Source organism: Lissotriton helveticus, chromosome 5_1 (genome assembly GCF_964261635.1).
Source record: "Lissotriton helveticus chromosome 5_1, aLisHel1.1, whole genome shotgun sequence".
NCBI classification, from domain to species: Eukaryota; Metazoa; Chordata; class Amphibia; order Caudata; family Salamandridae; genus Lissotriton; species Lissotriton helveticus.
The window spans coordinates 366487784-366501827 of NC_136065.1; the positions used below are offsets into that span (position 1 = coordinate 366487784).

General features: G+C 47.1%; 1 protein-coding gene across 1 annotated transcript in view; it reads left to right on the plus strand.

Moving 5' to 3' along the window:
- Nucleotides 1–3205, plus strand: part of EMC1 (ER membrane protein complex subunit 1) — a 320125-nt gene extending 316920 nt beyond the window's left edge. Inside the window, exon 23 of the mRNA XM_078642497.1 lies at nt 1878–3205. Coding sequence (XP_078498623.1) covers nt 1878–2057 — 180 coding nt within the window. The 3' untranslated portion in view covers nt 2058–3205. The remainder of the gene's footprint in view (nt 1–1877) is intronic.
- The last annotated feature ends 10839 nt before the right edge of the window (nt 3206–14044 follow it).

The window sequence follows — 14044 nt, forward strand, 5'->3', positions numbered from 1 at the left end:
ATCCACTGGATGCCTCCATCCAAAATGTAATCTGTTACTTGCTACATCTTCAGAGATGTAACCTAGCATACTCATCCATAAGGCTACACCTCGCTGCTATAGCAGCATATCTTCAGAACAGACAACACGTGTCCCTATTCAGAATCCCACCTATCAAAGCTTTTATGGAAGGACCTAAAAGATTTATCCCTCCAAAGCATCCACCTTCTCCAGTCTGGAACTTAAACATAGTACTTACCAGACTCATGGGACCTCCCTTCGAACCACTTCAATCATGTGAACTACAGTTCCTAACATGGAAGGTGGCATTTTTAATTGCGATTACCTCCCTCAGGCGAGTGAGTGAACTACAGGCACTAACCATTCAGGAACCTTTCATGCAAATTCACCACATTAAAGTAGTGCTTCGTACAAATCCTACATTTATGCCAAAAGTTATATCCACTTTCCACATCAATCATTCCATAGAATTGCCAGTTTTCTTTCAAAACCCGCATTCGGTGGCTGAAAGCCCTACACACGCTGGACGTTAAAAGAGATCTCTTATATTACGTTGACCGAACCAAATCATTCAGGAAGACAAAGCAACTATTTGTCGCCTTTTCACCACAACATAAGGGTAATCCCATTTCCAAAGCAAGAATAGCCAGATGGATAGTTAAACGCATTCAAATATGCGATCAAAAAGCAAAGCGCACTTTAACAGTTTCCCTTCAAGCATGCTCAACGCGTAAAATGTGGGCATCCATGGCTTTCCTAGGAAATATTCCCTTAGAAGACATATGTAAGGCAGCTACATTGTCTACCATACACACTTTCACAAAGCACTACTGGGTGACGTGCAAGCCAAACAACAAGCTGCTGTAGGCCAGGCTGTCCTTAAAACTCTATTTCAAACCACTGCAGCTGATATAGGTGACCACCGCTAGAGAAGAAACTGCTATACAGTATATGCTAAAATATAAATTCAGCAGCCCACATGCCTCCAACGGCAAATGCTACTTACCAGTATGCATCTGTTCTTGGCATGTAGGGCTGCTGACATTCATATACCCACCCTCCTCCCTGGTGCCTGTCACAGCTGCATGGTTACCTTCATTACATACATTTACATGGTCATCTCTTACTTTCCTATACTCCATCTTTGCCACAATGGCGAAAAACAATCTGAAGATGGAGAAGATGCCCATGCGCTCTGTAGTCCAGGGGAGGAGTCACCTATCTCGTGATACTTCGAAGACTCTTCCAAGACAACAAGGTGCAAACATCCGGACCCAACACTAGGCGGCGATCTATGCTAAAATATGAATGTCAGCAGCCCTACATGCCAAGAACAGATGCATACTGGTAAGTAGCATTTGCCTTTATTGATTTACAGAAAGTTTTCTTTGAACTGTATTTATTGCATTTACAAAACCCTAACACATTCTTAAAAAGTATTGCTAGCTTTACAAACTGTAAAACTTACTTGCACCAAGTGATTCTTGGTTCTAGTAATAAAACAACAAAGTAACTATTTTTTATTCCAACAATTGGTCTGAATTCCGTCTTTGAGTGTGTGACATTTTTTGTCTGAGTATGTACAATAAATGCTTAACACTACCGTCTGATAAGCCTAACTGCACAGCTGAGCTACCATTAAATTGAGTAAGGTTCTATCTACTTATACCTCTGCCAAACCTTTAGGGACTCCCTGGACTCTGTGTACACTATGCATCCTTTTGGTATAGTATATACAGAGCCAGCTTCCTGCAGCGAGTAATTGCTACTTTATTATTTTCAGGTACCCCTAAATGCTGCCCTTTTATATAATTGTTTTAGTTTGGTGATGTGACCTGTTTTAGCGTGTTAGTGAGGTTTCTTTTTTTCCTGCTCAGGTGGTGGCATATGGCTTGGACATTTACCAGACCCGGGTTTACCCATCCAAGCAGTTTGATGTCTTGAAGGATGACTACGACTACATCCTCATCAGTAGCGTCCTCTTTGGACTTATCTTCGCTACAATGATCACAAAACGATTGGCCCAGGTCAAGTTGCTGAATCGAGCTTGGCGGTAGAAATGTGCAAAGGTGCAGGAGAGGGCAGAGGAATGCTACCATAGGAAATATTTCTAAAATGTGATGCAGCATTCCTCGCTAATAGGAGGAGACCAGAACAGAAAAAGCAGCTTTTGTCATCGACTCCCCCACCTCTGCCAAGCATCTCTTCCTGTTAACAGCCTGGAGAAACCATTTCAGTGCCATGAAGAATGTACTTAAGGGACTGAGTTTCACAAGCATGCTTGAAGGCATGGGAGTTTCTGTGTTCAAGATTGTCCCCTTCCTGCTTTGTCCAACCTGAAAACTACAAGTCTTACACTGTGTGGACGAGGATGTGATTTCATCAGGTCTCTACATTATAATGTCATAAAAAACCATGTAAAATGGCTGATGCTCTGCAGTGACCATGTACTGTATATCCGTAGGCCCCAAGGGGAGCCAGGCTACGACGATTCAAAGCTGGGCTTTTTGCTGCTCTTGGATATTGTAAGCAACCACTAAGGACCTAAATGGCAGCCATATTCCAAAACATGGATGACAATTACTATATTATGGAGGGGCTGTTCTTATTATTTATTTGGAAGATCTTTAACTTTCAGCTTTTATTTTTTACATCCACTTCTGCAAACTATCGGCCCACAAATTGTTTCTACAGGGACATGGCAATGGAAGGGTGTTTAAATGGGCGGGGGTGTACTAAAGAGTGCATTTGAAGAAAGTCTTTAAGGTAATGTGTTTATTTTTTGCTGGGGCATGCCTCATCAGATATCACGGAATTGGGTAAGAGTATGAAAGATATGAAGAACTGCCAAAAGATGTTGCATGCCAGGTGTGTCTCTTCTCTATTTAGGCTAATACTCCTGGAAAGAGATTGGTTGAGACCTCATCCCAATGACAAGCAAGATTATCATCTTTACATATTCTATGCCTATGCACTCTCCACTTCTTGGTGGACGTGAACCTCTTAATTCGACCACATGTGAAATTATTATCTTTACAAACACCTTCCATTGAAATAGACTTCTATACTCCGCACCATGTTCATGTGGTTTGGTTGAAAATATTGCTGTAAATAACTCTTGAAATATGTTTTTTGCTATCTGTGATCTTGAAGATTCAGATCAAGAACAAGTGGGAATAAATTAAAAGCTTAATTCTGATTTAAACTGCCTGTGTGAACAAAGTTTTTAGCTTTGGTGTGTTTGCTGGTGTGTTTGCCCTACCTTCCCAATACCACATTGCGAACTCTATTGGGTGGTGTAGGAAGTAGGGAATAGAGATTGTACTGGGTAATAGGTTTTCAGTGTGTGTAACTGATTATATAGTTACACAAAACAGCCTTGGTTTGTTGTTGTGCCTTCAATAGCTTTTGAATCAGAACTTTGGCTTAAGTTTAAATTCACTCCTTAAAACTTAGTCTGGAGTGGTGAATAAAGGGCACCAATGTCTCTTAGAGTGGCATCCCTACAGTGGTTTAGTAGTGCTGACATTCACTGAGAGAATACAGCAAATACATGTGTACAATCAGGTGATCTTATCATTTTGTTCAAGGTACTCCCTTATTTCTAATAGCTCAAACTCTTGTAAATGTTAGATCTATTCAAAGAAGCGGCCTCGATTGTCCTGGGCTGCTTGGAAAGTTAAAGCGCGCATGGCGCGCTGAATGTTGCAGGAAAGCATGTTGTGCCTTCAGTAGGAGAAACTAATTATAAAGAAAATAGTCCTTACAGACTAAAAAAGACGTACCCTGTAACAACCGAAGTAAAAGGGCCAGTCCTCATGGGAGGTTACAAATGAAGACAAGGCAGTACTAAGGAGGGGCTAACAAGTCTATTAACGAATCAGTAGCCAGTATTTACATAGGGCAATGGCACAATCCAGTGAAAAATCTGGGCGGGGCTTCAATATTATACTCCAATAAGCGTGCCTCAGAGCAGCGCATGCGCTGGCCAGGCTCAACCTAAAAACTTTGTATGCTTTGGAGAGAAAGAGGCCTGGAGGAATCTGGGTGAGCTTGGCTTTAAGGAGTGGGCGTACAGTTAGCCTGTCTTTAAGAAAACAAGGTATGCCTAATGCCTGCCGTTGTTATTGTCTGGCTGTGCTTCAGAAACTTCTAAAGGTTTGTTGGGTTAATTTGTTCCTATGTTGCCTCTGAGCTTTTAACCGCATGCGCGCGGCGGCTTTTCCCGCTGTACGCGGCGTTTTTGAAAAACGCGCATTACATGACGAGCTGAGCTCGTCATGAGCGTACGAGAGGCGTAACTCATGACGAGCTCAGTTAGTCATCAGCGTAGAAGCGGTTAAAGGAGTCTGTCGGCTCTTTTGTGTCGATGCCAAACAGTGTTTCGGTGCGGGCAGGAAATTAACCTCACAGTGTAATGAGGGTGCTGAACCGTCAGCCAAGGGTTTCTGTGATACAAAGGAATTTCACCTAGGGTGTCTCATCTGCTAAAATGAAAAGGGAATCGGATGAACAAGGTATATATTTTTATCCGAGTAACAAAGTGCATGTTTTCTGATAACGTAATTATAGCCATGATGCTGCAGGAGGCTCCCAGCCCCAAGTTGCTTCCAGCGCTTGACCTCTTTTAGGAAATGTCAGGTTTTCAAATAATTTGAAGTCAAATGTGGTGAAATTAAATCGGAAGGGCAAAGATTAACACGCCATTCAAATTTTGTTCTTAAAGTAGACTTCAGGCATATAGGTTACTTCCTTACTGTAGATCATTTGCAGCGCCAACCACCCACAGCTAATTAATTGAATGATTGAAATAAGGAAAGGGACATTTTTGTAATTGGGACAGGGGGATCATCGGATCCATCAAATGTTTTGTGCGGAGTTAGAACATCGTTCATAGAAATAAATGTCCTACCAAGACTACTTTAGTCATTCGAATGCTTAAATTGGGGCTCTGCAGATGGGAAGAACATGCACCATCTAATGCACCTCTCAAATGTGCCCTCAGGCAATGACAACTGACTCCATTTTGTAGCACGGACTGATAACCTTACATCGAAATGGAAAACAAGAGGCAGAAGCAGGAGGGCTCTTTTCACCATGAATATCCAAACACAAGAAAGGGCAGAGAGGAGGGTAAGGACACTCTCCAGACACCACTGAGTTGACCATGGTCAAAGAGGCTTACTGCAATCGGTAAACACCTTCCATGGAGACTTGGTGAACATGTAGGATTTGCACAGCAGCGCGTTTAATAGGAAAGCTGAAAGGCCTGTTGAGCAGACTGATGCAAGTTGAGCACAAGTCTGTATTTGTTCCCATCACTTTGAAATAGCTTGTACAGTGGTATACCAGATACCCAGGTCCTGTAAATTTAAATGCTACCAGTAGGCCTGCATCAATGATTGTCCCACCCACATAAGTAGCCCTTTAAGATATCCCAGGCCTCCCACACAGCCTGGGTTTTGGTTTACACTGCGATTTTGACCTGGCAAAATAAACCTTATGCCAGGCTCAAACCTTCCTTTTTAATACATATGATACCCCTATGGTAGGCTCTGGACAGCCCAGAGAGCAGGGTGCAGTGTATTTAACAAGTAGGAAATGGGTGTAGCTGGCAGTTGGGCTTTGTGCATTTCTGCTAGACAGTCTCACGCAAGGGGAGCTTGGATGTAACTAAATGGGCAATCACTGGCAGGATTGGTGGTAGGAGCTGGGACAAGCTTAAATTGCAACTGAATAACCTGTGTTCTGCCCTCACACAAAGGGCCTAACGACCCCACATTGTTACTACAGCCAGCTTGGAGCCATGGCGGTGGAGGTAGAGAATTCCATGCACTTCAAAAACACTGTCTAGAAGCTTCTCCCACCTTCCAGAACCAGGGTATAAAAGGAAGGACCTCAGATATCCACTCTTGAGTACACTTCTGAACCTGTGGATAATCTGCTAGGGAGGACTGCTGTGCAGCTGAAACGATTTTCACACTGCTGGACTGCTATTCTGAAGGAGCTGCTACCCTGCTGCTGCCCTCTTGCCTGGGGAAAAAGAACTGGACCTGCAACTTCATCTTGAACCCGTGACACCGGAGTGACTCATATGGGCTAGTCTGCAGACCTCCTGATCGGAACCTCAGGGACATAAAATGCTCCCCAACGGCTCCTGGTCCTGTCTTCATAGAGGTCCTGATCCCCAAGAGGTGCCTCCTTGGTGCAGCTCTTGATCTCTAAAATTCAAGCTTGGTTTGCACCAGAACTGTGCTACTCCAAGCCAGGTAGTAAACAATACAAAACCCCAATAAAAGCTTGGGGACACAACAGAGTTGATTCCATTTCGTTTAAGTCACACATCATAACTTAAAGCATGTAAGGATCCCACCATATGAAATCAATAAAGGAAAGCTAGAGAAAAAGTAAACAAATTCCCCCAAGCTTTCCCAACTTTCCTCTCCCGCAGAAAGATGCAATCTCCCAGATGCATAGGAACCAAGTATTCCACTGTAACCATGGTTCAACCACGCCTTGAGGGTGTTTCATAGTGCCAGCAAAAGGGAAGTGCATAAAGCCAGTGTGTACAGCATGGTCAAGTAGACAGTTAATGTAGTGAGTAAAAATAAGTTGAGAGCTTTCAGTCACGGTGGGTAGACCCTTATTGGTGGCCTGGGAGGAAATGGTGTAGTGGTTCCCAATATGATTCACTGCTTGCATTGTTCTTGCTGATGTTCCAGGACTCACTTACACTTTTTAACCTGCACATGGATGCATGAGTCAGTCGCCTAAAAAATAAAATAGAAATGAATTCCTCAAACTCAAAATCTGGCATTTCTAAAACTTGCCCAAGCTCTGTGTTCTGCTTTCCTTAAGCAACAGGACACCCTTTGGGATAATTACACACTATATACGGCTGCATTATGCTTAGGCTGTACGGTTTTCATTGTTTAGTTTTTGTGAATTTCAGTGATGTTTTCCATACCTTCTGAAATTAGTGCTTATCTGTGTTTATTCAGCTGTCTTACCCCAAAACAGGAAATAACAGTTTTTCCAGTGTCTCTACAACATTTAGTTTTTAGTAGTTCTTTTTTATAAAGATTTAAAGGAGAAGTAATGCAGGATATATTGTGTCTTCCCACTGGCAGTGTGTCCAGTGGACTTATGTTACTCTTTTAAGCATATAAAGTCTGTGTATTGCACTCTTACTCACATCGCATTACCCTCTCTTGAATCATATCATCTCACTCAATCTGTCAGGACTCTGTTTGGTTTGCTGGAGTATTAATGGATTTACAAACTAAGAGTGCTATATTCGAAGGTTTTAGTAGATGAATTCCTGAACTAGGTTTGGGTTAATTCACCTAATCCTTACTGAATATTGTGCCTATATAGAGGTGGTCAACCTTGCCAACGGTATAGTACCTTCTGAAACTTTACAATTTTGATTTACAATAGATTAATTTGTAGCCCTACATTCTAAGGCTCCTGAAACTTGATGCTTTAAGCATGCTCACTACTGCTAGTCAGCACTCTTTGTCTGACTACATGGTGGTACTACTGCTGTGTGGACATTCACAACTTTCAAGTCTCTGCAGCAAATGTCTCACTTGAATCCACCTCTGACCTTATAACAGACATCACATTGTATCTTGGGAGCAGCAATTTTGCTGTAAACGTATTGCCATGGGTTAAAAACTACAGAAGTAAAGAGCATTTGGGCCTGTTGGGGGCGTGGGCTCTCCACGGGTGATGCGGCCCCGCGTTTCGTCCTCCTATCCACCGTTTCCCGGTGAGGGGGCGTCAAGAGCCCAGATGGAGACATATGCAGCGGCTTTACAGGCCTCGCTGGCTTCTTCCCCTCCTGGGACGTCGGCGAATCCCTTGCACTGTGCGGGGCCCTCCGCAGCGCCGGCGGCTCCGGCGCCGACTGGTTCGGCTCCAGGCTTGGAGGATGTGGTGCCGTTGGGGTGCGGCCCTTCGGGGGTCCCTCTTTCGGACCACAGCGCCTCTGCTTCGCCACAAACTCCTGGGGGAGTCCCTGTGGTGTTGCGGGAGATCGCCGGGGCACGGGTCGCATCCCAGGCCCCTCTCGGCCCTCTGGACAGGCGGCGGCCTTGTCTACGGCTGAGGTGACGCTGCTCTGGCAGTTGCTGGCCAGGGCGGTGCCACAGGGTTCGGCGGACCCCCCTCGTCCCTCTATGGATCGAGGCTGGAATGGGGCCCCTCGTCCCCCTCCAGGCCCCTCTCTTCCCTCTGGGCAGGTGGTTGCCTCGTCTGAGGTAGAGTCGGAGGTTGAATCGACCTTGGCGGTGCCACATAGGTCGGCGGACCCCTATGTCCTATTCTGGGTTGAGACTGGTGGAGGGCTCCTAGTCACTCCCCAGACCCCTCTCGTCCCTCGTTGGAGGTCGAGTCAGTGCCTGGCTACTTCGGCTCTGGATCGGCTCTGGTCCCCGGCGCTGTGTGACGTGGGGAGGCCTGTCCAGCGCCGGATGGTGATGACGTCCTGCCTCAGGCTGCGGGACTCTATGGCGCCGGATGGATGTCGAGTCGTGGACTCTTCTACGGACGCTCCCTCTTCTCCGGAGGGTGGGTGCCTGCTGGTGTCTAGCTCACTGGAGACGGGCCACCGCATGGTGGCTTTCTCCCTGGGGTCATCAAAAGGCAGCTCCTCGCCATTCCCGAGGCCGCGGTTTTCGCCGGAGGGGTGACAGGTTCCCCACTCCTCGGTCCCTCCTTCTACTTTTCAGGTCCGGCCTTTGCCCGCCCCGCTTGGCTTCGGGGACGGCCGTCTTAGTTTGCAGCCGTCGCCTACAGAGGAGCTGCTTTCCCCACCGCGGGGTCCTACGGAGGCGGGTGCAGCCTTCGCTCGCGCTGTATCCACGGCGGTGGGTATTTTGCGCATGGGCGATCCTGCTGCTCATTTCCCTGCAGATCTTCTTCTGGAGGCTCTCCATCAGGGACTTGGGGCGAGTCCCGCACACAGGGGACCCGGTGCCCCAACACCTCCTGCACCGGCACCTTTCAGCGTCGCGTGACCTGGCGTGTCTTTACCTCCACCCCTCTGCCTCCAGTCCACTTTTGCGGACTGCCTTTCCCTCTCTGCCGCCACTGTTGGCTCCACTGTTCCGGGAGGCCCGCTGGCTGGTCTCTTGGGGACGCAACATGTTCGCCTCGACCAGTGCTGCTCTGCGGACCCTTAACACCTTGTGCGTTGGCTAAGGCCACCTCTTGTTTGTGGGACTCGGCTGAGTCCTTGGGGTCCTCTGCTTCACAACAGACTGGTCAGGTTGACTTGCGGCACCATCCGTTGGATGGCCGGGAGCTAGCGGCGTTTATTCTTCGCTCCGCTCTGGACATATCAGAGGTCCTGGGTCGTGCCATGGCCTCTTCGGTTGCCCTTCGCCGCCATGCTTGGTTTTGGGACAGTGGGACTCCTCCTCCTCCTCCTCGACTGGTGGGTTGATCCGGTTCTTGGACCTCCTTTTGGGATAGTCGCCCTTGTTGTTTGGTGTGTTTTATGGCCACTCGAGTTGTCTTTGCGGATACTGTGGCTTTGTTGGCTGCTGGACGGCCCTTCTTGACTGCGTGTTTTTGGCTTGAGTTATTGCGCAGATTGGCCCTGAGATTAGGCCTTCTGTTCTCTTGGATTGCTTGACAAGCCTTCTGCGGGGGTTGTTTTTTTCCCTGTGGCTCTTTTGGTTGGCCTCTTGCTGCGGAAGTTTCTTTCAATGGGGATCCCTGTCTTGGGACTTAACGTACCCTATGTGGGATAGTGGTAGCTGTTATATAGCTTGCGCTGTGCTAGGGAGTTGTGGTCACCTCCGTGCCTCTGCTCTCCATGGGTTTTATGTATGTTGCAGGTGCAATTCCCTTGTTGCTTGATTGGAATGCCTTGGTGGCGCCCTGGGATGTCCTTCTCCGGGGTTGCTGCGCTGTTCGCCAGGTTTGATTTGCTGCCTGGCGTCGTGGCTCTGGTTCTGCTTAATTTTGGGTTTTGTGTGCGGACCCATCTCTGAGGAGTGTCCGGCCCCTTCTTCGCCCTAATGTTCACTGTCCTGGGGGCTGGGGTGGTTTTTATGTTCCTCCCTCTTTCAGGCGCAGCCAGCCCAGTCTTTCTGGGTTCCTCGGGCTACTCTTCCTGCTTCCGACAGCTTCTTGCTGTTGGCGCCGTTCTGTCTAGTCTATTGACTTCCGGCTGTGGTGGGCTTCCTTCTCTTTCCCTTGTCTCCTTGGAGCCTCTGGGTTGATCTTCTCCTCTTCCTGGCCTTCGCCTTGGATGAAGATTCTGTTGCCCTGTAGGGGCGTGGGGTGCTTCGGCCCCCCTTGCCCTTGTTTCCTCTGAGTATGAACGGGCTTCGTCTTTCTTCTTTTCTGCTTCCCACACCCCCAGTGTGGTCGGTGGTGTTCTGCTTTTGGGGGTTCCCCTTTCCTGAGGGGGACGGGGCTCCTCGCCTTGTCCGTTGGACTGGTCCCCTGTGGGACCTTCTGTTATGTCCAGGCGGGTGGGGTTCTTTCGTAGACCCTCCTTCCCCTTGGGTATGGCTAGGGTATCTATTCTACGTTAAAGAATCTGTGGCTAGTAGTCTCTATCAGATGTACGAGTTACTTACCTTCCTTTACGATGTATCTGGTAGAGCCGATTCTAGCCACAGATTCCTTCACGGCCTGCCCTTCCTCCCAGTTCTGCGAGGGCCTTTAGCTTCTGCACTTGCCTCCTGGTGGGTGGCTAGGTCTTTAGTGAGTGCATTCTTTCATTCTTTTGACAGGATCATTTGTCGTGTCGTTATTCATTCCTCCTCTTTAGCACTTTGGAGGTTGGATCTATGGGTACTTCTGTGCCCCTCTTCTCTGGTTGCTCCGGGGTCGAGCTCCCCCTCCCTCTTGTTACTAGGGGTCCTGGCCCTTCTGCTAACCTCTGGGTTGGGGTCATCTGGCCGTGCCTTGCCCTTGTTAATTATTCAGGAAACGCGTAGACTGGCTGCCTGACGAGCTATTTCCTCGTACTCATTTAATCCCTTCAGTACTGTTGAAAGTATGAATCCATTTACATTCACGTCAGTAGAGACACCATCTTGATTTCTCTACTTATTCACATACATACACACAGCGCCCTATCTAACTAAGCATTCTACTCATAGGTTGCCAAGTACAGTCCTGATAAAGACTCGCAGCTGAGGCTAGAACTCCCTCCGTGCATCAGCCGAGTCGAAACGTCAACGCTCTTCCCAACTAGACCTGTACCAATATTTCATCTCTTATACCTTGAAAATGCATGGAGTGCATACTGTAATTTACAAAGTACATGTAAATGATAGTCTACCCTAGGACAGGTCAACGTTGTCTGGCCTTTGTTTACCAGTGATTTTCAAAGTATCTATCTGTTCCTTTCTTATTCCTATGATTTGCACTTTCACTACCGCCACCACTACCCCACTACCCTTTTTAGGTCTCGCCTATTCCATTCCGAAGGAATGATTATGCGAGTCTAATGCCGCTAAACCACCGCTAAACCAAGACTTAAACCTAAGGCTCTCAAAGGCTCTCAAAAAGAGGATTTCCAACAGTTCACGAGAATCACGTGACCACAAGCACCACAAGCACGCACATTTCCCCACATGAAAGGCATCAGCCTCCCTCCCACAGGCTTTCCCAGCGTGTGCTCGGCCGGCCTCTGCCAGTTCTTCTCCCCTAATTATTCACTTCACTTTTCGTGACTCGCATTTCCACTCTCCCCCCCACCCCCCCCCCCCACCCCCCTCCAGCCCATGCAGACACCTCCTGCCTTGAAGGCACACATCAAAGGCATCAGCCTCCCACAGGCTTCCCTCCCCGCCCCCCGCATGCACTCCCCAACCAGGCTGCCATTTCTTGTTTAGCTATCTGATGTGCTAATGGGTGCCACTTTTAATTTGGTGTTAGGGCATATTTTCCATCCCAGTCCAATTTACCCATCACTTTACCTCCGCTAGCCAGAGGCATGCTATTATAACCGTGGCATTTGAAAGCAATGCCTTTTCATTTATTTATTTAAAGAAAGCATTTCATTGGGTATATTATTGTATAATTAGTTCCAGCTGCAGTACTACCTGGAAAGACTGGCAACAAAACCGCTCATTTCATTGCACATTTCAGCCAATGTTAATGCTCGTTTGGGACAGAGTCCTTGCCATTTTTTTGGATCTGATTATATATTTTCTGTTAGTGCCTCTTCAATTATTGCACGTTTGTTTTGATCTTAATGTAACCATCATGTCCTACTTAAGGACCGCCTCTTCGAGGTGTGCGTCTTCTACATTAGTGGCAGCCTGGGACGAAGCTGTGGAAATCAAGGTGTTTTTTTCACAATATTGGCTGAGCCTGCATGTAGGTTTCATTTTTGGCCCTTTTAGAAACCAGTGTTCACTACCTGACCAAACTGTATAATTGCCATCTCTCAGCCGCACAATAACTGCATCGTAAATGTGGTGAATGCAGGAACACAAAGGGCACTGCACAGCCATTGCTTCTGTGGTGTAACCCCCACTGCAGGCAAATACTGCAGGCTTTTAAAGACTAAAGCACCGTGAAAACGAAACGCCAGTGCTCCAGTTTCTGCAATAAAAGCAGAAATGTCATTAGCGGCGCATTTCTGTTGTGCTTTTATGGGCTACTGTAGAGATGACCTGTAATTGCATTACAGGGTGCCTTGTGGGTTGTCCAGGCAGAGAGAAGCCCTGCCTCGCTCACACAAACACGGTAATTCAATGACCGTGAGCCCCCGGGGCTTTATAAACATGATATTAAGCTCTCTAAAGTTTGTTTAATGTTCATTAAAAGGCCATACTCGCTGGCCACTGTATTGGAAATATGGCCCCAAAGTGTTGCAAGGACTACCCCAAACCACATGTGTTTTTTGTGCATGGAAGGTCTGTTTTTCCCACACTAGTATCTAAATGACATTGTTTGTTGTATAAACATATGTGAACTTCCAGAGCCCCAACTGTTGTAGGAAACGGGTATATCGAAGATCTATCCTGAAAAGACCGCTTGTCCTTGATTAGAAGTTGGTAAAGGAGCCCCTTGTTCTTAACCCCTTCAGTGCGGATGACAAAGCCAGCTCGTCATGGGCGTTACCTGTGCTACGCGCATGACGAGCTGGCTTTGTCACGTAACCCGCGATTTTTAAAAATTCAGCGCGCAGCGGGAAAACCCGCTAGCGCGCATGCGGTTAAACCGCTAATAACCACCTGATTTCGCTTAGGCACAGAAGCGGCTCCTAGAGGTAGTTTTTCCCTCTTCAGTATCCCTCTGCTTCTTGACATGTGCTCCATAAGTAAGTGGCGTCTTCCAAGCATATAGAAGAGGCCTCTTTGCTTCTATCAGGATCGCCGCATTCTCCTCGGTCGGTCGTTCCCCCTGAACTCGAGAACATCTCTCCTACCTTCCTAGCACCGTTAATCACACCAGACATTTCGCTCTTCCAGGCTCCTTTAATCTGCAATTTACGACTTTCACAGGCTCTCTAATGACACCGAGCCATGTCCTTGCATTCCCCTTACATTGCGTCCATGTTTTATTACTCCTAAGAGATAAGAGGGCTACCTCCTGCTCCTCTGCTTGAGCTCAGGAAGAGAAGCATCTCCACCCTTCATCCCACTGGAGCCGCTGCGGCCCAGACGCGTCGCTCGACTGCGCCTCGACTACGGTGAGTGCTAAGCAGTACTGCGATGAACCCAGGTCTTATTTCCTCACATAATAACCCTTTGCTCAGTATACTTTCTACAGTAAAATACTTACTAGGTTGTCTAATTTGAACTGCTTTCTTTTTCACTTTCTATTCTTCTATGTTTAGACACAGACACAGTATATGTTGTGTTCTCGCTTCAGCCACATATTACATATGCTAGACAATATGACCTCACTTTACATCAAATATTTTATTCTTGCGAATCTACTCCTCTATTTACATACAGAGCAAAGAAAACATTCAGGACATTTTACTCAACAAGAAGCGATTAAAATACTTGGTACAAGCCGAAGCCTCTTTCACTTCCTCCACCACCTACATTGTGGCTTC